At 39.7% G+C, this 21,942-nt stretch overlaps 1 protein-coding gene across 1 annotated transcript in view; it reads left to right on the top strand.

Moving 5' to 3' along the window:
- The window catches only part of FHAD1 (forkhead associated phosphopeptide binding domain 1), a 53,905-nt gene that overhangs the window by 11,774 nt on the left and 20,189 nt on the right, over positions 1-21,942 (top strand). Inside the window, exons 6-16 of the mRNA XM_065421400.1 lie at positions 1,632-1,755; positions 2,738-2,868; positions 7,297-7,362; positions 7,973-8,077; positions 9,725-9,832; positions 11,989-12,069; positions 13,555-13,707; positions 15,437-15,632; positions 19,445-19,515; positions 20,232-20,369; positions 21,725-21,832. Coding sequence (XP_065277472.1) covers positions 1,632-1,755; positions 2,738-2,868; positions 7,297-7,362; positions 7,973-8,077; positions 9,725-9,832; positions 11,989-12,069; positions 13,555-13,707; positions 15,437-15,632; positions 19,445-19,515; positions 20,232-20,369; positions 21,725-21,832 — 1,281 coding nt within the window. The remainder of the gene's footprint in view (positions 1-1,631; positions 1,756-2,737; positions 2,869-7,296; positions 7,363-7,972; positions 8,078-9,724; positions 9,833-11,988; positions 12,070-13,554; positions 13,708-15,436; positions 15,633-19,444; positions 19,516-20,231; positions 20,370-21,724; positions 21,833-21,942) is intronic.

Raw genomic sequence — 21,942 nt, 5'->3', positions numbered from 1 at the left:
ACTTTTAACACATTTTTATGTTGACTATATTTCAAGTTGACAGTGTCCCTTTTAAGCTCTGCGGTCATGTGAATGCACACAGTGATAAAGAGCAAGAAAGGAGCAATACTTAAAATCTGATACATAAACAGAATTATTGCTATACAAAGCGTTGGTGATTGTTTTCCATGAGTTGTCAGCAGCTCTGGTTTTGTATTATGTTGAAGACGATATATTGCAGGTAGAGCTGCACACTCCCGCAGTGGACTCCTTCAAACTACTTATCCCCTCTGAATTAGGCTCATGAAACCAATTATTTTAACAATGGGAAATTTATATTTTGTCCCTTCTTATTATCTCTTTGGCCATGATATGAAAAAGTAGACTGCAAAGTTTCATCTTCACTCATGACAGCCAGGAAGTAATGTGTTTGATCTTTATTTGCATTAGAAAATGCAAATGCCTTCGAGTGCTTTCAGTAAGTTATCATCTGAAATATTTGTTCTTGACAATTAGCTGAAGACTCTAGAAAAAAACACACAAACCAATGACCTTGAAATACTAGGCTTACTCCTCCTGTTGCTATAAGTTGGCTCATGATATATAAATCCTTTTGACTTACTCGTGCAAGCATCCATGGGGCTGCTCATGTGAGTTAGCTGAGAAGGATCTGTGGTTTGTTTGTTTTTCTGAATGTTTGACTGCTGGAATATTTCAGTAGCAGAGAGACTATTTGACTTTTGTTTGTGCTTAGAGTAATCATGGCTGAACCGTGTTCAGTTTGGATAAACTCTCAGGTTTGAATATTTGTCTAAACTATTCAAACCACTCAGGTCCGCAGAATTGGGATGGAGATCTTGGAAAACAAGTTCACAAATGAAGGTTTTCATGCATTTTTCCCAGTTGGAAATATCAAGTCAAGTTTATTAATAGCAACTTAGCCATTGTTCAATGCACAAAAAATAAAATGTATTACAATATATATCCAGAATTATATTTAAAATGTATGTACAAACAAATTAAAAAGAACAAAAACCAATTAAACCATATATAATCACCATTCCACTTGCCTTTTCCTTATTCTAATGGCTGACCATGCAAATAGGGCAACTGCTTGAATCACAGATACACTGTCAGTTCCTAACAAATATTCTGTTTTCTAGAAACAGGCATCTGGGACAAAAACACAGAAAGCCATTTTGACCTCAAGTGGCAGTACAAATTACAAAATCATAAGTAATGGGGTAGGTCTTCCATCTACCCAAAGCCCCATGGACAGAGGTGATTACATTTCTCAGTGCCGTATATCAGACTTTTAAGTTAGCCATCTGCATAGATTGAAAACGGAGAGCTGTAAAGGACCTCCTTAACTTGCTATTGGACAGACTGTCTAAATATCTGGCATATCCATGGAGTTGGAAATGTAGCAAGAACACTTTTCTCATAGCAGCTTTTGATCACGACTGAATTGGGAAGTATAGACATGAGTGTATTTGATTAATTTAAACAAAAAACCATTTAACCTATTTCAAATCTCAAAACAAGTTTGGTTCAAATGTAGAACAAAGATAGAGTTTGTTTGACCTCTGCTGGTTCACCCATTCCCTATTTAAGGTGACCAATCATTTATTTTCTTTGCATATCTTTTGTAGATCAGCAATCTGCAGAGAGATTCGAGCCAAGTCTTGTGCCATTCCCTCTCTGAAAGAGACTTAGAAATTGCAAACTTGAAAAAAGAGGGTGAGAAGTTAAGGAGGAATCAAGCTCTAACTACAGGTATATTTCCTCTGGCATCTCAGGTAGTGTACTTTAACATGCAGTTTTTAGGGCTAGGATCACAGTTAATATAGTTTAGCAATGAAAATGTATACTTGACAACTTTTCCGGCCAGAAATTATTTTTAGTGGCTTTGAGGACCTTCTAAAATTGTTCGTCTCTTTTTTCTATTTCATTTTAACCTCTTTGAGGCTTACAGCTATCTTCTGACAGAAGAACTAGTAGAGTAGAAATAAGAAACTTTGGGAACTAAACCTGGGTGAGTTGTGGGACAGATGGTTTATTTAAAAAAAAAAAAAAAAAAAAGGGAAAGGGAAAAAAAACCCTGGAATATAAGGAACTGTTAGTCACTGTAGGTCAGCCCCTCGGCTGTGTAATCAGTATAGCTCCACTAACTTCAGGGACACGGTGCTGATTTACACCTCCTGAGGATCCGGCCTCCTGTGTCCAGTGCTCTGAACATCTTTCAAGGGCTTTGTCTCAGAGTGCAAACCATTTTCCAAGTTCCAGCCTTTCTTTATATAATGATTTAATAGTCAAAACGACTTTAATATTTACACAAAATACTCAGTGTTTTTATTTAACCAGTAGCTGACAATACAGTCCCATTAGCGAAATCATTTCACTCCATCTCAGTTTTCCAAAAGCAAACAGACTGTTATATTTACTTACACCAGTCCACAGACAATTATCAAAGTTTCAGACCTAAACATAGTTTTTTCAAGAAAAACTGAGCTGTTAGAGAATTGTTCTTGCCCAAAGGAGCGTATTCTCCAAAGCACTGAATTCCTTGGGACTAATGGTCACTAAATAACTCCCAGAGTGTATGGACTAAATTTGGATCTGCTTTCAAAGCCAGATATTGTTAATATATGATAAATATTTTTTCTTCTTTGCTGTTTATATGATGAGGTTATTGTTTAGCAGGTTTTCGTAACTGAAATGCCTTTGTTTTCTTTGACCTAAATTCTGTTCTTCACAGGACTGGTGACCAGTTTGCAAAGAGACATTTCAGCAAAGGAGCAGAGAATACTGCAACTAAAACTGAATGCAGATAAACTAAAGAAGGAAAACAGGGAGAAGGATAATCAGCTTGCAGTCATTTCTGCCAAGGTTGACACCTATGCTTATGTGCACTGTTATTTACTATACTACAAATGGTTTAGTAAAATAACAACAAAATGGACCTAATTCAACAACTCCACTGATTTCACCAGAGTTATACCAGAGCCAAATTTGGGCCAATATCTATAGTTTCTGTATTTGACAGGTTTCAGAGTAGCAGCCGTGTTAGTCTGTATCCGCAAAAATAACAGGAGTACTTGTGGCACCTTAGAGACTAACAAATTTATTAGAGCATAAGCTTTCGTGGTTGTAGCCCACGAAAGCTTATGCTCTAATAAATTTGTTAGTCTCTAAGGTGCCACAAGTACTCCTGTTAGTTTCTGTATTTGTACTGTAGTTTCGTACTAGGCAAGAACTAAGAGTCAGGGAAATGGGGTATGTCCTGCCCTCCCAGGACCCTAGGCACATACTTGGGTGGTCGCAACCCATTTTGTTATGGCTTCACTCCTATTGTTACTTGAGCTACCTTTGATTTAGCTAGATTAAAGCTAGCTCAGGTATGTCTACATAGTCTCAATCACACCACCTGATTTCAGTGTTGACATACCAGTGTCTCATCCTTTTATGCCACACTCCAATTTTACCTCTGCAGTTTCTGTATCCGTCTCAAATTTCATTCTGCTGTTCATGTGGACGTGATTCAGGATTTTTGTGTGGCTCTGGCACATTGAAATCCCACTTGCCCTGCATGGCGAATTCCACTGAATAGCACTGAGTTCCTGTTAAAAGTACTCTCCCTTACTGCAAGGCAGGTGAAAAACTCAGGCACTAGCCTATATGTCTTTTTTTTTATCCTCCTCCTTCCAATTTTAGCAACAGTGCTTTATTTCAAACAAGTGAAAATCCTTTTCATAGTCAGCATTGTCATTCTCTTCCGGTTCCGTGAACCTCTCCAAGAGCCTTTCAAAGAAAGCATGTCTAAAAGAAGGCTCCCCAAAACCCAGTGTATAAGCTTGTGTCCAACAGGTTTGCTCACGCTGTTTGCTGTGCTATTCTGACTGCTCTGCTGTTAGGTTGTGGCCATATTAGAGTAACGACAACACAACTATCCGTTCACCAGAGACAATGGTGCCAAATTCAAAATGTTGCTGGCCCCCCACTTAATGCTATTGCTGCCTGTCTCCAAATCCAGTGGGAGCAGCCACTGATCTTCCTGGTACAAGATTGCAAGAGAGCCATCCTGCATGCTCTGTTCCCTGAAGAGCAAATCAACTGCTCAGCAACCTCACCAGCGATCTTCCTAGTTCAGCCTGAGAGAAGAGCTCTGTGGTTCCTCCAGCCGCCTAAGAGGGATAGCATATTCCCTGCCAGGGTGTCCAGCCTGGCAGGGAATATGCTATCAGGAAGCCATGGGGCGGGAAGAAAAGCCCAAGCAGGAGGGAGTAGATTTATTTGTGCATGTGAGCACGCTTGTGTGCCGACCACGAGGAAAGCAAAATCAAACGACTTGGTCAAAATGTGGTGCCTCCTTTTGGTGGTGGAATTGGAGAATTCTGGGATGTGAACAGAGCTTGGGATTTAGGTGGACTTTGGGAGAGTACTACTACCTTTTGGTGGTGATGGTTGTTTAATCTGACCGTTCTCCGAGAGTTCATCTGGCTGCTGTTTCAGCTTTTCATCACAGAGCTGCTTCTTCTTCATCATCATCTGGTGTCTGATACTTCCTCAGAGGGCTACTGTATAGGTATCCTCCAGCAGGAGAAATTCTCCCTCTCTCAGAGGGCCTGAATTTGATCCTCATCCCACTCTGGGATCCTATGTTTGAGCCCCTATAAATGGAGCTCATCACCTGTTCTCCCTTAGTGAGTGGTTTTTGTTTTTGTTGTTTGTTTGGTGCTTCCGATTTGATCCAACTCAGATAGAAGTCAATGAAAAGCTGAGTCACATTGCTCAGGTATTACAGTGATGAGGGCCAGGTATGTACCTAGCTAGGTTCATTTGTAAAACCAGCAAGTTGCAAGGTGTTTTTATGGATCCTTCTTTTTCAGAGTTCCCGGTTTCCAGCTGTGAATTTTCCTAGACCTTCTCCCTCTGTGGGGTGTGGTGCCATTTCTATGAATCATCTCCTCTGTTTGCTTGTCCAAAACACTTGCATCAGGTTATTTTCAAACAGGGGTTTTCTACTTCTGAGATCCAATCATTGCTCTGTCCCACAGCCAAGCCCACTTCTGATTGTCTTCAATTCTGTTCTTTAAGAAAGCTGCTGTATGGCTTTTCCTAAACATGTCCTGTACATTTACAAAGATGCTACTCTCAAGCTGTGGTTATACTTCTTGCAAAACAGCACAATGAAATCAAATTTAGAGCAGATGCTTGATTTTGGTCAGGCTGCATTACAGAATATTGTAACCTAAAACCACACTATTACTTTGTAGTTCCCAAGCAGTGAGAGGAGACCTCAAAAACCAGGCATACTGGATTTTTGTGACCCAAGAAATGTTCACCGAATCCCCACTCGTCCGTCCACATCCCCTTCATTTCAGATCTTTCCCCCTTAACTTCACACTGAATTGGCTGAAACACAGCAGGGATGAGTTGTGCAATATGCATATTTGTAGATGAGAAGGTCCATGAGAGTGTACTGTTGAGAGTTTGAATGGTGGGGTTTTCCGGAGTACCACAGTGGCATACTTGTAGAATTCCTAAGGAGCAGACAGCTGTAACAGCAAAATACCAATTCACTAAAAGTAACCCAGTTTTCTTGCCTGTAAATGAAGAAATGTATTTCCTCTCCTTTCCTTCTGAGTTAGATTTTTGGATCAGTTTATTCAATTTTAACTTGCAAGGCACAAAGTAGCTGATGGTTGGAGTCATATGACTCAAGGGTTCATTGTGAGAACATCTGAAGTTCTTAAAAATAGCTAGCTCCTAAGTTCCCTGTGTGACTCAATGTGGATACAGTTCCATCACCGAACACAGGAGTTGATGTGCTTAGCAGTTTACAGGAGTCACTCGGCTCCTCTCAGGATCAGCTCTCTATGATTCTGTGTAGCACTACAGAAGACAGGGATCTTTCATCTCATACAAACTCCACTGCACAAATTCAACACTTCCTTCAAGGTGATGGCACTATAGGGCTGACCCTGCAGGCCATGTTGTGTGAGGTGTTCTTTTCAAACCAGTGAGATTAGTGATGAGACGAAGGGGCTGCAGGATAGAGCTCTAGGGATTGTGGAACACAAATCGTTGCAAAATGGTGCACTAAAAGCAGCCTGTGTTGTGATGTATAGCACTTTACCACCACCCATGTTAATCCTGATAGCAATGTGGATAGAGCAGGGTGAATTTTTTTTTTTTTTTGGCAAACAGTTTATTTATTTATTGAAAAATGCAATTTTGGGTGAGTCAAAACTGTTCACCAAATTGGGTCCAATTCAGCTAATGGTTTTGACTGCAAAAAAAAAGGGGGGGGGGAATTCTGAAAAAGTCAAAGACTTTTTGTTTCAAAACAACTTTGTTTCAAAATGTAGCTCAATTTCACTAAAACAAAAGAGTTAAAAGCACTTGAAAACTAAGCAAAATGTTTTGCTTTACCCAAAATGAATTTTTTTTGTTTTTAATTTCAACAAGAAAAAACAAAAAATTGTCATTTCATGTTGACCTGAAACAAACATTGTTTTGGATTTTTTGGTTTGTCTGTCGAACTGAAAAATCAAGTATTCACCCAGCTCTAGAGAGGGTGCGGGAGACTGTGTAATTTCTTTTACCAGGCCAGGAGGCATATGCTTATATGCAGGAAACATAGAGTCCTTACATATAGCCCCATCCCAGAACTTCCCTCCATCATTTCCCTTGTTGGGGGGGCTTTCAGAGAAGCCTCTTTAGAGTTCTGGAAAGAGCCAGAGTCGGGACATACAACTTTCACACTGCACTACCCTATGTCCAGGGGCTTTCTGATGTGTGTCTGTATACATCAGTCAGAATCTGGCTCATTATCTGAATTTCTGATAACATTTGGTCCTATAAATATAACCAGTTTCTCTAGGCTCAGAATACTATCTCAGAACATACACGTGTTGTTTCATGTATTTGTTTTAAAATTTCTGTTTAATACTAGTTCCGATCATCTTGTATGTTTAAAAAATTCTTCTATTCCTTTCTTCCTTACCTCTGCATTTTCAATAGCACTCTTTTTCTAAAGCACAAGGGGTTTGTCTTACGTAGCTTTGTTAACTCTTAATTGTCTTTCTGTTTTTCTTTTCTAAAGCAGGGAATGCTTTTCTAAAAGTCCAATCCTGAAAGATGCTGAGCGCCCCTTCTCTCATTTCCTTTATTGTGAGTTGAGGTCACTCAGCAACTTGTGGTATTGGGCCTTTACTGTGGTGCCATACTATTTTGGTGTGTGCTCAGCATAATATAAAAATGATCATATCTTCCTTGCTTGATGATTTTTTCCTTGGTTGCTGTTCATTCCAGTGTTCTAGAATTAAAGAGGAAATGAAGCATGAATTCAGAGAGAGAGAAGTAATTACATACCAAAATGTGAGTTAGTTTTCTTAGTTTTTAGTTGCCTGGGTTGTTTTAGCATATAGGCAAGCAGCAAATTGAAACTCCGCGTCCCTGAGAGAATAAGTAACTAGACATGTTAAGAATTGTATTTATAATCCGGTTCTTGTCATGCAACTGCATAACAGATTGGAGAAATGTTGACTCCTGGAAATATTTTAATAGCAGTTTTCTATGAAGTGGAATTCTGTTTGAAATAAGATTTAAACTGCAATTGGCAATCACTATATTGATTAGTAAATGTATTTTTTTTTCATTTATTTGGAGTTTACAGCAAAGCATCAGAGGTAAATGAAAACATAAACCTGTCTGTTTTGTACTGTAAATGAAACATTATAAGCTAATGATTAGTTTCACCCAGCTCTGTAAATCCAGTATCTTTAAAATGATAGATAGGACAAATGTATTTCTTATTAGTTAAAGGTTTAGGATATGCAATAACTGAATTACTCAGATTGTTTAATAAAACAAAAAAGGTCTTGAAGTTAATGTAATGAAACTAGGTTGTTTATTGAAATATAATCTCATTAAATTGGGTGACTTACTATTTTGTGTGGTTGATTCCATTTTATTGGGACTTTTACAGCGCATTGGAGAGCTGGAGCTGCAAGTGAAGAGGCTGCAGGGAGAAATGCAGAAGAACTGCACCGAACAGGAAATCATAACAAATAGGCTTGCAGAAAAAACAAAGGTAAATTTCCATTCTGCCTGCTAGCTTCTCTCTCATGAGGTACAATCCTGAAAAGGAAATTATAATTTTGAATAAAAGGGAAGTGTGAAACTCTAGGCTAATACAGTCTTGAGATTGGGAATGGATTCCCTGACTCCACTGTGGTGGTAAGTACCATAGCACAGTTCCTGTTCTGACTTTGGGCTATGCAGCTTCTTGTTTATTTGTGAGTGACATGCCCACTTTCCCCCTTTCACATTCCTTTGTGGAGACCCACTGATTAGGACTCATCCCAGCACACATACAACGGTGGATGCCCCCCAAGGAAATTCTTTGCTGCTTTGCCCAACCTTGCTGCAGCATTTTTCCTGCTTTTGTTCCTAATGTGTCAGCAGAGGCCAGCTCAGGATTTGGGCTGGCCTCTGCAGCACATGTTCAGGTACTCCGCTTGCAGCTGTTTTTTTTTTCTTGAAATAGCTATTTCATTTTATTTTTTATTTTTAGAATGAAAATAAAATTAAGATAAAATGTTTTTATGATATTTCTGCTATGTGATATTCTCCATGACAAAGGATTCTAAATTTACTCTTCTCTCCTTTACACTTCCTTGCTGTTTCTTGGGTGGTGTGTTGGTATAGTCCCCCAATGTCATCTCAGTTTTCTTTCTTCTACAACTCTGTTGATAACGCTTTCCTTTTCCAAAGCATTGTTGTGCAACTGAGGCGGCAACTTGTGGAGTCAGATAAGCAGAGACCCATTCTGATGTTCCTGAGTATAATTCTGCCCCCTTGAAAGGCCCATTAATGTGTTTATAGGACTGTTGCCTAGATTTTTATTTCTTTGATCTCACTACTTGCTCTGCAATAAAGAATTCTTACTTTCCATGAATGGGATAGAATTCTTGTGTCTAGCAGTGGTTTCCAACTTTGTTACCTTCAATTCAGTGGATGTTAATTATAACTGTACTTTGTTCCAAGATCATCAGCTTAAACCACATGCACAGCCCTTAGCACCAAGAAAACAGATATCTACCACCTGACCTAAAGAATGACATTTTCTGTTAATTGGCCATAGTATTAGAACACTGAACATATTTGCTGGCCAGCCACTAGAGGGTATGATAATCACAAACTAGCAGCTAAATGAATAGGTCTGATTACATTCAGTAGAGGAAAGACATGCGCCCACACACACCCTAGCTGGTACATTACACATGCATGGAGAATTAGATATGTCGTTTTTAGATTTATCAGGTATACTGGTACTGTCGAGAATCAAAGGAGTTGTCTATATATTACTCATAAATCAGGGAGCCTACTGGAATCCTTTCTTTATAGATTGGCTGTAGAATGGAGCACATTGAGTAACTCTTTTATCTTGTGCAAGAGGAGACCCAAAAAGCTCCAGTACCAGTGACTTAATTTAAAACCATGGGCAGAGTGGCTAGAATTATATGACTGATGAGCTACCGATGACCTATAGCTAGGATGTTAAACAGCTTAAGTACCCAGCACTGCAAATTAAAAAAAAAAAGTGACATTGCATGACCCAAAGTTATATGTGGACTCTACTGTTTTTAATAAGATTTCTGTAGGAAATAGTGATAGATCTGCTTATGGCATTATTATATGGTAGCACTTTGATATTCAAGTGCTTTCATTGTTTCAGGCTCAAGAGGAACTGAAAAAAGAATGTGAAAGGAAATGTCTGCAGTTACAAGAGATGGGGCGCAGAGAAGGCCTCATTAAAGCTGACTTGGAACAGGCAAAAGCTCAGGTAGGGGTTGCTGAAAAGAAAATTACTCTGTACTCTGCATTATAGCTAACAATAGGAGTGTTTCTGTAGGAAAAAATGATTTGTAACAGCCATAAAAGCTATTGAAAGCCAGAGTGCCACAGAGGAAGTATAAATCTGGAGCACAGAACTCTGTGGTTGCTACATTGATAATTCCAAATTGTGTGTATCATGGCTACAGGGTGTGTTTCCATATCTCATTTACAGATGGCTAGTGTTTTATGATGCATAGGCATTTTATGCTCCTTCTTTTTTCTGTTGTCCTCTCCATCACCCAATCTCTATATAAATCATCCACAACTGCTGCCTGACTCACTTCAAGGAAAAACAAGCCCCTTTGTAAAATACTTTTGTTTAAGTATCTACTCTGGTGCAATTACAAATCCTTTAAATGTTTAATTTACTAGTTTAGGGCCCTCTCCTTACAGAACGGAGCCAGCTACCACCATCTTTAAACAAGATTGTTGCTAGCAGGATTCAGCAAAGTTTCCTGTGTGATATGGACAAAGATATATTTTTGGTCTGACAATCCTATTAGAACAGTGTTATAAAACTATTCAATCATCTCACTCCCATCTTCCTCAGTGGCCTATAGCCCAGTGTTGTTAGCAAGGTTCTCGGCAAAGAAATCCTGTTCACCTTGGTCAGAGAAACTCTGCTATAGCATTAACTTTTTGAACAGGTGTATGCTAATTATCCATTACTTTTGTGACTAGTGGAGCAAAGGGTAAATATCAGGCCCCTAGTAACAGCTACTTCACTGGGAAGTCCTGCCAGTGTCGAACAGGAACCCACACAATTGTCACAGATTACAAACTCCTTGTCCCAGGGGTGCGTGTGTTTGTAGATGCGTTAGATGAGAGACTGGGTAATGTTTTGTCACAGCCAAGGGAAGAGACAAATACCACCTAGCAAACAAAGTTATGTTAAGCTCACTTCACTGGAAATGTTTATAATTTGTTTCTGAAAAATACACAGTGGGTGGCATTTTCAACAGCCTTCAGTGCCGGCAATGGGAATTTTACTTTAGAAAATCGCACCCAGACCATACAGCCTAACAACCTGTTCTAGTCTAGCAATCTGTCTGGTTTGTGTAATTTGAAATGCTAGCAGGGCCGGGAGTTAAGACCTTGTAGAGGGATCTTTGGGAAATTGTTTAAATATCTGACGTGTGATGCAATCTGGTGCCTTTGCTCTCCAGAAACATTTTTATGAGTTTCACGGATAAATCATCTCTGACAGAGGTGCTTTAGTAGTATCCAGAGAGGTGACTCAATCAGAGGCAGAGAACTCAGTTCAATCTTCCCTTCAGATTGGGGCAGGAATGTTAACAAGAGGCTACCAAGAGCCCCATCTAGCACTTGACCTTTACCACATCTGTTACTGTGGGCCCAATCCTGCTCACAGTAAAATTAATGTCAAAACTTGTATTGACTCTAATGGGAGCAGATTTGGACATCAGCTTTCCAGTGTAGTTCCTCAGTGGATCCTTTTGTTTGTGTGTTTACTACTTATGTAGTTAAATTCTTTCTTCTTCTGTTTTGTATTTTGTTTGCTGTCTTTGCTTAGGAATTAGTATAGGGATCCTCATTCTGGTTTTTTAAATGTATTTATGTTTCTATTTTTATGCACCCTTTCTTCACGTTCCTTCCAACATACAGTACTTACAAAAGATGGCATTCCTTTTTCAAGAATCACTTTTAATTCACTGACAATGATTTAACAATCCCCCTGGTGTCTCACTGTTGATTATACCCTTTAACTCAGTAGACAACATGAATAATGTTATTAACTACAGGGCTATGCTATCAATGTGGTGTAAACTTAGAGTTTAGTAGTAGTGTTTGTTGAGGACTATTCTGATAGAAAATTGATTGTGAGATGAATTTATAGCCTAAGGCAAGGGCAAGCATGGTCACTGGGCTCCAAGGTTAATGATCAATGAATACCCTCAAAATTAATTCAAAATTTCTATTCCTGCCCTCTGTAATTACTGAAAATTTTCATAGAACATCATAATTATTAAACTGGTGTGCCCTCCTAATTGACTTTTCAGGACTAGCGCAGACTAGCCAAATGGAGTTTCTGTTGACTCTAGCTGTTAGTGATTTTGTTTACTTTATCAACCTCTGCTTTAGCTGGAGTGTTTCAAAAGGCAAATGATTGAAATCTTCTATTCACAAGAAGCAGAAATTCCAGAGACTGTAACAGATCAACAGGTTAGTTCAGGTGACAGCAAACACAACTTCTTGGTGCTTTTACATTTTGTGGGTTTCTGATACTGAGGGAGCAGATCTTTTTGATTGTGTTTGTTTACACACATTTATCTTGTTGGCCCCCATTCCCAATGATACAGACTCATTTTACCAATTGAAAAACAAAGGTAATTTTGTAATGTCTCTGTACCCGTCCCAGACTGCTGGAATTTTTTCCATGCAGACAAGGTGCTGCAGACACCTTATACAAGGTGACATATGACATTGGTCCAAAAGATGCTCATGAGTACAGAGCTAAGGTACCTTAATGGAGAATTTTGGAGCAGGGAGGTGGGGAGAGAGATGAGTTGAACACTACATGGATAAATTGTACAGTCCTGGTAAATGGATCTGGTGCTATATCTGAGTCTTATTTCACTGGCATACCAATTAAAAAAGGAGGGAGCTCATCTTTTAAAAAAATTGTTAAATTCAAATGTTTTACTGCTCCAGGAGTTGGCTTTCTGCCTCTCTATCACTTTCTTCATCTAGGTTCAGGAAACCATCTAAGTTAAACACTTGAGTAAGGCGTAGTTTAAGATATAATGATTTACTGGTTTCACTTGAAAAACCAACAATATCTAACATTGTCGTATTTAAGAAGAAATGTGATCATTTCCCCCTCCAAATCTGGGGCTGAGCAAGTATGCTTTAATAGGAAAACACACTTCAGGATAGTCAGGGTGGGTAAAATTTTACACCAAATTATAGTTTGAATCCTAGATTTCCAAGACTCTGAAAGTTTGCCCATGACCTGGGGAAAGGCTCATTTTCTCTTTCATTTCAGTCAGCAGGATCTGCCGCTGACACTTACTGGAAGTTCTACAAAATGGAGACAAATTGGGTTGCACATTAGAGACATCTTGATCCTGCACGGTGCTGAGTGCTCTGGCCCTGATTCAGCAAAGCACTTAAGCACATATTTAAATAGAAGCATCCATTGAAGTCAATACTGAGCAGCATACAGATTTGGCAGATAACTACTTTAAAACTACTCAGTTTGCATGCAGCAATCCTGAGTGTGTGTGTGCGTGCGTGTGCTCGCACACACATTCTTTCATATGCGCGTGAAAATTATTTCAGAGCACAAAATGTGCATGTGCATTGAGAAGCTGTTTTTGAAAATTGGGCCCTTGATGGTGGGATATTCCTTAAGCCAACTCATAAAAATTAATTTCTTGGGCCTAGATCCTTAAAGTTATTTAGGATACTCCAAGGTATTTTGCCAGAAGTCAGTGGGAGTTAGGGACCTAATACCTTTGAGGATCTGGGCCTTAGTGATTAGTAAAGCACTAAACTATTTTAGTCAATTATTTTACACTGAAATAAGAATTGTTGTGAAAAATGTAAGCTTACATTTACTAAGCCATTCTTTTCAAGTGAAAATGGGAATGTCTTCCATTTTTTTGTGCATTTATTTCTTCTTCTGCCTTCATACCCCTTTGTCAGTTAATGGAAAAGATAAGACAGATCACTGATGAAAATCTGCAGATTCATGAAGAGGAGAAGTTATTACAGGAGGAAATCATTTCCAAGGACTCTGAAGAGAAGGAAGTATCTGAAAGTGTTGAGGTGTTGAAGAAATCATTGGATGAATTCCAGGTCACTTGTTTAAGTGCTTTTTATATACTGAAAGTGAATTAGAAGATAATTCAGGTATATGGGGAGAGGGATAGCTCAGTAGTTTGAGCATTACCCTGCTAAACCCAGGGTTGTGAGTTCAATCCTTGAGGGGGCCATTTAGGGATCTGGGGCAAAAATCTGTCTGGGGATTGGTCCCGCTTTGAGCAGGGGGTTGGACTAGATGACCTCCTGAGGTCCCTTCCAACCCTGGTAGTCTATGATTCTATGATTGCACACGATTGTCCTAAACACAGACTTAATTTAGATGTTTAACCAGAGAAAAGATCTACTGCAGATGGTACTCAAGAGATGTGTTCCTGCTCTACAAATCAGTGGCAATGCTTTGTTGTTGTTACGGCTGGACAGAAATATTTGGATGAAACATTTTCCCATCACAAAATGCCGATTAGTCGAAAGTTTGCCTACCTGCCCATCTCCCCTGTTCCTCAGCAGTTTGCCTGATGGGGAGCTTGGGTGCTGGGACTCCCCAGGCTCCTAGCCTCCTTGGTAGCCTGCGTGGTAAGCTGCTGCAGAGTTTGAACTCCCAGGACTTCCTGGCTCCTCCTCATCTCACCCGGTGGGCTGCCAAGGAGCTGAGGTTCCCTGGGCTTCCTGGCTGCCAGGCAGGCTGCCAAGCTGCTGGGAGCCTGGGAGCCCCAGATGTTTAGAACTGCACACAACAAAATCATGGTAATTGCATGTACATATGCAAGTTAGACCTCTGGTTGGCCATTTGAATACAAAAGTTATGTGGAACTCTAAAAAAAGATGCAGTTCTTTATTTTATTATTTTTAATCTTCCAAGTTAGGCTCTTTAGAGCATCACTGGGGTGTGAAGAATATGATCCATTGTCCATTTGATCTGAACAAACTTTACTGTTAATGTGAAAACCCCATTTTTTGGCCATGCAGACTGCTCAGCAAAATGTATTTATTGAAACTGGAGCAAAGATGACAGATAAAAGTTGTAGACTGGGATTTTCAAAGGAGCTCAAGGAAGTTGGGCACCCAGCTCCCAGTGACTTTCAGTGCTAGATGCAAGACTCCTGAGGATATAGTATATTCTTGATTTGGCCTGGATAATTTTTCTAGTGTATGGGAGTGGAAAACCACATAATTTTGCTTTTTCAAATTGTCTTGAAATAACTATAGTTATTTCCGATCCTATTGCTGAATGTGTGCTTGATTGACTTTACATTTTAAATAGTATGTGTGTGTGTGTGTGTGTGTGTGTGTGTGTGTGTGTGTGTGTGTGTGTGTGTGTGTGTGTGTGTAAAGATAGTCTACCTGAAAACAGGTTTGTGGCTGAGGTCCCTAAAAATTACTAGGGGTAATAGTACGAGAGATACAAATATGTTTTACTGTGGAGCACTAACTATTCCCCATCACAGAAGTATCAAAAGTTGTCTGAAATGTGGATCGAAACCCAGTTGAGTTCAGAAGACAATGGAAATGGCCATTGCAGGATGCATTGCTATGCATCACAGTACACATGCAGTATCTGATGGAGTGAACAAAGTTGCATTACATCCTACAGAAACCACTTCCCTGAAAGTTGTTGCAATAAATAAATAGGCATCTTTAAAACAGAGCATGATTGTTGTAGTGATAATACAATGTATTTTGTTGTAAAGGGTTTATTGTATTAACTGTTGTGTTAAGACACAAATCATGAGGTTTGGATTGTTTGTTATTAATTCTCTTTCAGGCTTTCTTAAAGACCTCCTATTGCAGCAGTAGCTTGAAAAGAGAGATTTGTAACCTTCAAGATCTGTGCATTGACCCCTCTGTCTTGTGGATCCACACACCAGTAGTTGAAATTCTAAGCAGTTTACTCTCATGGGTAGAAGCAGTGGAGCAGCTCCTTCAGGATGTGGGCACTGACATGTCTTGCTCTGACAAAGGTTCTTGGTTTTCTTTCTCTTACGTGATGTGTAACAATTTTCCTATATACTAAGCATGAGGGTTCAAAATGCAGCTTAAAATACTGTCATGTATTAATCTTGGGCCCAGTATTTCACAATAACTAAGGCTAGGTCTACACTACAGCGGGGGGTCGACCTAAGATACGCAACTTCAGCTACGTGAATAGCGTAGCTGAAGTGGCGTATTTTAGGTCGACTTACCTGGCTGTGAGGACGGCGGCAAGTCGACTGCTGCCGCGCCGCCGTTGACTCCGCTACCACCTCTTGCTGCGGTGGATTTCCGGAGTCGACGGTAGAGCCATCAGGGATCGATTTTACCGCGTCTTCACTAGACGCGGTAAGTCGATCCCCGATAGACCGATTGCTACCCGCCGGATCGGCGGGTAGTGAAGACATGCCCTAAGGCTGGGTTTAGCAACTACAGTATCTTAGAAGATAGAGTCAGCTGGGGACATCTGGAGAGCAGCAGAAAGCAAGATTCTTGTGCATTTCAGTACCATACTTCCTCAGAGGAATTGAATAGACAAGCAAAACAAGGAGGAACACGTGAACAAAACCACAGCAGATACTTCTGATACTAGACTTGCCAGCTCTCCTTTTAGTATTTGTAGCTGGGATTTTCAGAAAAGCTTAATGGAGCTAGGTGCTCATCTCCTATTGAAATTCAATGGGAGTTGGGTGCCTAGCTTCCTTATTCTCCTGTGCCGACACTATTTTGAACAAGTTTGCAGACCTGCAGCATTATAAATCATCATTAAAGCCAATGGTGGTTATGGCAAAAATATAGGATGTCATGGCAAAAAAGATAGAAGTTGTTGTTTTAGTATTTAGCAAAAAAGAAGAAAATAATGGGATACAATATTTTATTTAGGGAAACTGAGAACAATCTATATATTAAATATCCTTAATTTTACAATAAAATATTTAACTAATAGTTGCAATGCATCTTAAAACCCACACTCCAGTCCCCTGGACTTTATATAGAGTCAAATGCGTAAAAATTCATGGAGAAGTCTTGCTCACTAGTAGGTAATTCATGGAGAAGTCTTGCTCACTAGTAGGTAATTCAGGGTAATAAAGATCATTTTTACAAGAAAAACCTAAAAGGCAGTTATTGTCCTGCAAGTCATGTCTGTGACAAAACTAACATTTCAATCATTATTAATCCCTCTTTAAAATACTAATATGTATGGGCTTCCAGTTTCTTAGACCCTCTTCGTAGAGATGGTTCCAAACCAAAACCCCCGCCGTGAACATCTCCAAATTTGGAGAAGTTTGGATCTGGGTCCAAAGCTGTGTGTGAATTGCATGGCTGGTCACTATATTTATCATGGCCCAAACCAAAACCCCAGCTCCTGACATTCCCAACCTGTGGAAGTTTTGTTTTAAGTTTGCAGCTTGGCTCCCTCTGCATCTCTTGGGTTTAGCAAGTGCTTGGATATTATCAAATCAGCTGATTTCTCCTATGGTCATTATTCATCCCATGGCATTAAAAGAATCAGATGCTGAAGCAATTTCTGTCCATCTGTCTTATTGTATCCCTATATTTATGGCCAAACTGATACCAAAGTCACGTAGCATAGCTGATATCACCTAAACCATATTTTGATCTTTGACCCTCTAAATATACTATTTATATTTTGGATTTTCTGCAGTTTCATATCTCCATCCATGTCAGTTATTCTATGGTGGTGATTCTTTTCCTTTTGTAATAAAAGAAAAGGCTCTTGGCAATGAATTTAGCACTGCTAACTATTTTAGTGCCAGAGCCCTTATCTTAACTCAATGGTGCAAGGTAACAGATTGTCTTGTCTTTCCCTTCCACTTTAATCTGTATTGTGAAACAGAGCAGTTTCTAGTCTGATTTACTGAAAATGAGTTAACTTTGTGTGTGGAAAAACAAACAGCTTTTCATGTCTTGATGGAGAACAATACATCATGTCATGCAACTCACATTATGTAATCCAATGGCTCTCAAACTTTTTTACTGTGACCCCTTTCACATAGCAAGCCTCTGAGTGCGACCCCCCTTATAAATTAAAAACACTTTTTTTATATATTTAACACCATTATAAATGCTGGAGGCAAAGCGGGGTTTGGGGTGGAGGCTGACAGCTCGCGACCCCCCATGTAATAACCTCACGACCCCCTGAGGGGTCCTGACCCCCAGTTTGAGAACCCCTGATGTAATCTGATCCAAAGGTGATTCCTTGCACTGAGAAGAGGGGAAATTAACTTTTCTCTCACATGGTGCTTGCATATAGAGCTGTAAAAATTGTATCTACTCATGCAATTTGAATTAAAAGGGAGCAGTAAGGCAGGAGGATGGCAAGAGAACCCACACTGTTTAGGGAAACCATGCTAGGATTGTGTTTTAATGCAATTGTGGCTAGCATGGTTTTAAACGTAGTGCCAAAAAGACCTAAGAATGCCATTTACCTAAGGGAAAGTTGATTCCTCCTCTTTTGAAGGAATCCCCAAAGCAGAAATAAGTCGAAACACAGCCACAATAGCAGCATCATTAAGCAACACCATCATTTTGTGATCATCCTTTCAGGGGAAAGTACTAGTTTCAAGCTGTTCTTAAAATGAACCTCATTTAAGGGCGACATTTTATTGTGGCTGTGTTGCAGGTATTGGCCCATTGATTTCTTCGATTATTTTGCATGATCTCTTTAAATAGCTATAGCAGAGAGGTTTAAGAGAGTCACTGGTGGAGCTGGGACAAGAACCCAGGAGTTCTTGGCTTTCTTGATACTAGCCAGTGCTGCCTCTCCAGTATGAGCAAGTGATTCTTATCCAGTGACAATATGCTGCTCCATTGAAGTGTGATTGTCATCCAAGGAAAAAGCTGGTTGTTGTGCCCTCTTCATCACAGGTTACTTACTGCATAAATAAATGAATAGGCAGTGTGTTCCTTTCCTGTGTGAAAACACCAGAAGGGGAGAATTTATGCTCATTAACCCACTATTTATGAGGACCAAAGCATGAACCACATTTTCTCCTCAGGGCTGAAGCACAGCATGGAAAGGGCATAGCAGGTGGCCTCAAATTCACACATAAGTCAGAAAATCCTGAACAATAGATTTAAAGAAGATCCCCTGGGTCTCAGCCCATTCCATATAGTGTCCCCACCTGAGTGACTCCAGGTTCTTCCCCTATATTAGTAGCAATACTTGTTCCATTGCCAGACCACCACTCCCAGTCTCACAGGTATTGTAACAAGAACAGGAGTACTTGTGGCACCTTAGAGACTAACAAATTTATTTGAGCATAAGCTTTCATAGGCTAAACGTGTCACAAAGGCCATGGAGGGGGGAGGGAGAAGGAGGAGGGCAAAAAGTTATGCTGCTCCAAGTAGTATCAACTTCTGCAGCTGTTTCCCTCATTTGTTTTATGTATCTGTGAGATTAATATGCCACATAGAGCGTCTGTTCCTTGACTTCCCCCAGCCCCTTCCCTTCTCAGAGCATGGATTGTGCACATGTATTTGGTAAAGAGGGGGCTAGTAGCAGCTACCCCGTGGCGTTGGATGATTCCATGGAGGCCATTTTCTGACTCTCTTACATCTATTTGGTCTCCTCAGCATTGTAAAAAGGAGGGGAGGATAGAAGCTATAGTGAGGACAGTGAAATCTAGGATTAAAAAGGCCAACCTTGAAGCTATTGATTTAGGAAGCAAAACAAACGGCACCCTTGGCTAGGCTTTCCATGCAGAAGTGAGAAAATCCACAGGTAATAAAAAAGAGATTATATAAACCCCTGTCATTTTAATTTTCATTTCTTGCCAAGGAATGGCCTCATACATGAAGAGTCTGCTGGAGAATAATCATGAAACTATGGGCAGAATTCAAACATTGCAGGTAAAAAAAAAAAAGTCATGAAACTCTTTTAGTGGATTTGTATTAAAACCACTAGGGAAGTTGTGGAATCTCCATCGCTGGAGATATTTAAGAGTAGGTTAGATAAATGTCTATCAGGGATGGTCTAGACAGTACACCTCTACCCCAATATAATGCGACCCGATATAACACGAATTTGGATATAACACGGTAAAGCAGTGCTCCGGGGGAGGGGGGGGCGGGCGAGGCTGCGCACTCCGGTGGATCAAAGCAAGTTCGATATAACGTGGTTTCACCTATATCGCGGTAAGATTTTTTGGCTCCCGAGGACAGCATTATATCGAGGTAGAGGTGTATTTGGTCCTGCCATGAGGGCAGGGGACCGGACTCAATGACCTCTCAAGGTCCCTTCTAGTCCTAGAGTCTATGAATCTATGAAAATATGGTGATAACTATTAGCGATCTGGTTTAGAGACCTTGATTGATTAATCCAGAGTGCAGCAGAGATGTGAAGTGTAGGATATGCCTGCAATGCAGTGTTATGGAAACAGTCTATGTCCAATACCAGTTTTATAGCTGAATTCTTTTTTCAGAAGTCACTAATTACAAATGTTGTTTAAACATCATTCTTTTCTGAACAGTTTGTTAAAATGTTAGTGAACGTCTACATCATTCCTTCTCATTATGCTTAAAGGGCCAGTTCCTTAATATCTTTGTTTTCTAATATTTCTCTATAGGCCCAATTAGACAAATTACAGGAATCCCAGAATTCTCTGCTACACGAAAAGCTGAATGAACTAAAAGTGGAACATGAGAAAGAATTACAGGACAAGATAAAACTAATACTTTTAGAAAAAGAGAGAGAAAATAAAAAGGTATAGTAAAGCAGTTTATTTTTAAAAATACGTTTCTTTTATGCACAAGCAATATATACAAATACATTGTTGTGTTTTGCATGTATAAAGGAGATAAACTCTAGCCCCAAAATTCAGATCCAGATCCAAACTTCTAAAAAGTCCAGGGGTGAAATCCTGGCAGCTTTGAAGTCCATGGGAGTTTTGCCATTGTCTTCAATGGAGCCAGGCTTTTACCCCAGATCTGGGGCTCTGCTTTGGGCCCAGGTCTGTATGTTTCTGTTAAAGTGAGGAGAGAGATCAAAACTTGCAATTACTGCAACAATACTAAATGAATATAAGAAGAGGCCAGTAGAAAACAATTATGTCGCTGTTAAAAGCATTGTTGTCTAAGGTTTAGAGCAACAAATTGAGAATCGGGAGCCCTTCTGTTCACGGCTCCACAGCTGACTCCTTATCTGAGCCTGGGCAAGAAAATGTAAACCATTCTGTGTATCAGATGACTGATATTTCAAATGGGATAATAATAGATTAATTTACCTCACAGTATGTTTGTGAAGTGCTTTGATAATTTTGTATAAAAGATGCTTTATAGAAGTACTATAATATATTCAGTAGTGATATTGTTTAGAATAACTCCCCGGGAGGCTGAAGCTAGAATTTGCATCTCACCTTTTCCTCCCCCTTCACATGCCCTCACTGGTGGAATGCATATTATAGGGCTGTTTGTGAACGGTGGGATGATGGCATAAATGTATCCCTTTGTAAAACTGCTGTAGCCTCTGTTATGGAAACAGCCCTCCACAATTGAAATATATCCGCATATATATTTGTGAAGAAAAATATCCCTGTTAGATCAGATTTTGGTCTGTGACTTTACCAGTCTTCACTGACTTCCTTTAAATTCAGGGAAATACAGATCTTCAGAATATCTGGGGTTAGTGGGGGGGACACTTACTTTTTTTAAAAAAAAAATCACAGTTCTCTCCAACTTGACTTAATTTCTTGCTAGTAGCCATATTTCAAATGACACTGTGCATTACAAATTTGCCTGAATTATTCATCAGTCTCCTCTTGAACTTCCTTTCCAGACTTCTGGTTTTCAAATTAATCAGTTGATCAGCAGACCATTCACTTCCCCTTTTCTTTTTGTCATCTCTGCAGTATCTCTGATGAAGTATTCTTCACTCTTCTTTTTAAAGTTGTGCCACTTCCAGCTAATCTTCCTTCATAATCCATCCTCCCTCCAAAACCCTGACTCATATTAGTTGCTCTCTGCCTTTTCCGTCTCAACAATGTCTTTCCTGTAAATAATATTTATTTATTTGTTACACAAACCATCGGCACTTGGGTGATAATTTGATATGATGTCTCAGATTCTGGACCGTGCTGTTGCTCAGGAAAAAGACAAATTAAAGGAATCTGTGGAGGAAGAAAAGAAAAAGGTCCAACATTTGGAAAATCAATGGAGACATTTGACTGAGGTATTTAGAAATCCCAAGAGATGAAATAGAACATCTTACATTCCCAATTTCAAAATCCACTCTAAGCTTGGAGCCCATTGGATTGTGTTCGATGAGGGGTTTCAATGTCA

The sequence above is a fragment of the Emys orbicularis genome, chromosome 22 (assembly GCF_028017835.1).
Source record: "Emys orbicularis isolate rEmyOrb1 chromosome 22, rEmyOrb1.hap1, whole genome shotgun sequence".
NCBI lineage: Eukaryota > Metazoa > Chordata > Testudines > Emydidae > Emys > Emys orbicularis.
Note: the sequence above shows the minus strand (reverse complement) of the source record. Positions and strands in the feature narration are given on the sequence as shown.